General features: G+C 61.6%; 1 protein-coding gene across 1 annotated transcript; it reads left to right on the top strand.

The window, feature by feature from the left end:
* Nucleotides 1–1,630: 1,630 nt before the first annotated feature.
* Nucleotides 1,631–2,038, top strand: NHLH2 (nescient helix-loop-helix 2; the record flags this gene model as incomplete). The annotated part of the gene is made up of 1 exon (XM_081121229.1): nt 1,631–2,038. One exon carries the CDS (start codon nt 1,631–1,633, stop codon nt 2,036–2,038), a length of 408 nt encoding a protein of 135 aa, XP_080977355.1.
* Nucleotides 2,039–3,071: the final 1,033 nt, after the last annotated feature.

Genomic DNA, 3,071 nt, shown 5'->3' with positions numbered 1-3,071 from the left:
TTGTTAAAAAATTAAAATGCACACACGACCTGTTATTTACAAATATTTAAAAAAAAAAAAAGATATATGGAGGAGAATTGAACATGCTTGGAGGGCAGCCCAGGAACTTTTTACCTGAACTGCAACTGTGCAGGGGCTCATTCTGGTTTTCCACGACTGGCTTCTCTATTTACGCGCTTTCACGCCGGTGTGTGGATGCAGGTTGCTCTCCCGACAAACGCATCCGTGGAAAGCCCGTCGGGAGCCACATGCAATTCACCGGGAGCGTTTGTTTCATTCTGCCTTAGAGGACGTGTTGCAGGGAAATGAAAGCCGCCCTGGAGCCAGACTCGCTCCTAAGCCGGTGCGGTGCCGGGAGCGGATGGCGCGTCCCCGCTTTTGTCTCCCTGGAAGCAAACCCTCCTCCCGCGCCCACGCGGGTTTCTCCCGCGGCCAAGTCGCTCGGGCGGCACCCGAGGGGCCGCAGGCCCGCAGCTGGGGCCGCGCTCCCGGCGGCCGCGCTCGGCGCGCCCCGTCCCCGCAGGTGCCGGCCCCGCCCGGACGCTCGAATTCCCCCGGAGCGGGAGCCCGGGGCCTCTGCCTTCCCCGGGGCGCGCGGTCGGGCCGCCCTCCAGGCTCCGGGCGGAGCCGGGCCCGCCGACCGTCCCGGCGTTAGAGGAAAGCCGGGGACGGACCCGCTGGGCCGTCGGCCAGGCCCCCGGGAGCGCCGCGTGCCCTCCACTCCGGCCCCTCCAGCGCCCAAACTTTGCGGGCAGAGGTGCAGCTCCGGCCCACGCATCCCGCGCGGGGCCCACCTCCTCCGGCCGCGGGCCCTGCCTTCCCCCCGCTCCCCAGCCTCTCCTCGCAGCGCCCCGGCCGGCCCCGGCCTTCTCCCGGAGGGGCCGGCAGACTGCCGCGCGCATTGTCTTATCCCGCCGTCGCCGCGTCCCTGGGTCCCCGATGTGTGTGGCTGTCTGCGTGACAGATGGTGCTTCGGGAGCCTGCGAGGGCGTAAGAGTAACGGTTGGGTTGCAAGAAGCCTCCACGTTTGTTTAGCCATTTCTTTATGATTTCGGGGAAGCTGGGGGGGCGGGGGGACGGGGGAGGGGACCAGGACGCCTTCGCGCTCCGGGCCGCCTGCTCCGGGTCCGGACTGTGCGCGGGGTCCCGGCTCCTCTCCAGCCCCCGCGCTCCCCTCCCCCGCCGCGCCCCAGAACAGCGCGAGCCCCGCGGGCGGGATCCCTGCCCCCCGCCCCGTAAAACCCAGATGCGTTCGTCCTTCGGAATTATTTGTCGACGGAGACGAAGTGAGGGAGGCAGAATGGCACAGAGTTGGTCTATGGCCGGAGGTGGCACAAAACTCAGGCCTCGCGGGCCGGCGGTCGTCCCCCGGGCCAGGCCCACGGGCCGGGCTGGGCCTCCTGCAGGCCGAGTGTCGGGTCCAGGACGCGGCCTGGCCGGGGCGAGATGCGCCTTCCCCGCGGGGCCAGCTCGGCCGGGCGCGCCGGCCCGGCAGGGAGGAGGCCGGGGCGCACCGAGGCCCTGTGGGGTAGGCCCTCCCCCGCTCCCGCTCCGATCAAAAGACTGATTCCTTTTATTGATTGATTTTTCTAACTCCCCCCCACCCCACCCCCTACCCCCAGCCTCCAAAATGATGCTGAGTCCGGACCAGGCCGCCGACTCGGACCACCCCAGCTCGGCGCATTCGGATCCGGAGTCGCTGGGCGGCGCGGACGCCAAGGTGCTGGGCAACGTGTCGGACCTGGAGCCGGTGGAGGAGGCGGAGGGCGACGGCAAGGGCGGGGGCCGCGCCGCGCTCTACCCGCACCAGCAGCCGCTGAGCCGCGAGGAGAAGCGCCGCCGCCGGCGCGCCACGGCCAAGTACCGCTCGGCCCACGCCACCCGCGAGCGCATCCGCGTGGAGGCCTTCAACTTGGCCTTCGCCGAGCTCCGCAAACTGCTGCCCACGCTGCCGCCGGACAAGAAGCTGTCCAAGATCGAGATCCTGCGGCTGGCCATCTGCTACATCTCCTATCTCAACCACGTCCTGGACGTGTAGGGGCGCGCGCGCCGGGGGCCGCGGGGCTGGCGGGGCAGGCGGCGGCTCAGCGGGAGGCTTGCGCCCCGGGAAGAAGTTATGGACGGTTTGCGTGCTCTCCGATCGGAAGGGAGACCAGGAGGTTTCCGACTCTGGAAGGTGGGGTGTCTGGTGAGCCGTGGGGCTTGCAGGGGGTGTTTTGCAGGCCGGCGGACCCCCGGGAGGCGCTGGCGATGAGCCGCCCCCAGGCCGCCCCGCCCCGAGTTAGGATCCCTTTCAGGGTGGTTACATTTAGCTCACTGGAGACCTGAAGTTCTCCTTAGTTTGTTTATCTCCCACGAATCTTCAAGTTTTGGGGAAAAAAAATGAGGGCAGAAGCTCGGAGTACAGGCTCATAACTTTATAGACGATCTGGATTTTTCTAATGGACCAAACTTTCGGAGAGGGAGGGAGGGAATCGCGTCCAGGGTAGAGATTTTAGACACATTAAGGTGGAACAGGAAACTTTCCGTTCCGACGTGAAAGGACAGATTAGGTTAGAATCCAAATGCAACCGACAAACCTGCCTATTTGGTCAGGTCAAAAAGATACACTGAGAACAAACAGACACATTGTGGGGAGACCTGAGCTTGGTGAGAATTGAACCCTGGCGCACAACACTAACGTAGATGGGGGAAAATACATATTTAAACGGGAAACTTAATATCTGACTGCTTTTTCAGGCGAAGTGCCCCTTTATATATCCAAAAACATCTATTTGTGACCTTAAACATGTGGACCCATAGGTGCAGTTTAGAAAAAGACAACCTATTTTTATTTATGTTAGAAGGAGTAGAGTATTTTTTCCAAGACATTTATTTTTCAGAGTGGTGATAATTTTACTTTGGATACTCTGTGCCAATTTATTTATAGTCAAGTGTTTACACTTTTTCCTGTGGAATAATTGCGTCTAACTTTCTACGTGTTTGTTGAGATTATACTGTGGTCTTTCTTTTGGCTCTAAGTATATTGCACTTGCATAACAAATGTCCCACTTCTCCCTGTTTCTAAACAT

The sequence above is a fragment of the Miniopterus schreibersii genome (assembly GCF_964146895.1).
Source record: "Miniopterus schreibersii genome assembly, chromosome: 19".
Lineage (NCBI taxonomy): Eukaryota > Metazoa > Chordata > Mammalia > Chiroptera > Miniopteridae > Miniopterus > Miniopterus schreibersii.
This window is presented reverse-complemented; position numbering and strand designations above follow the sequence as displayed.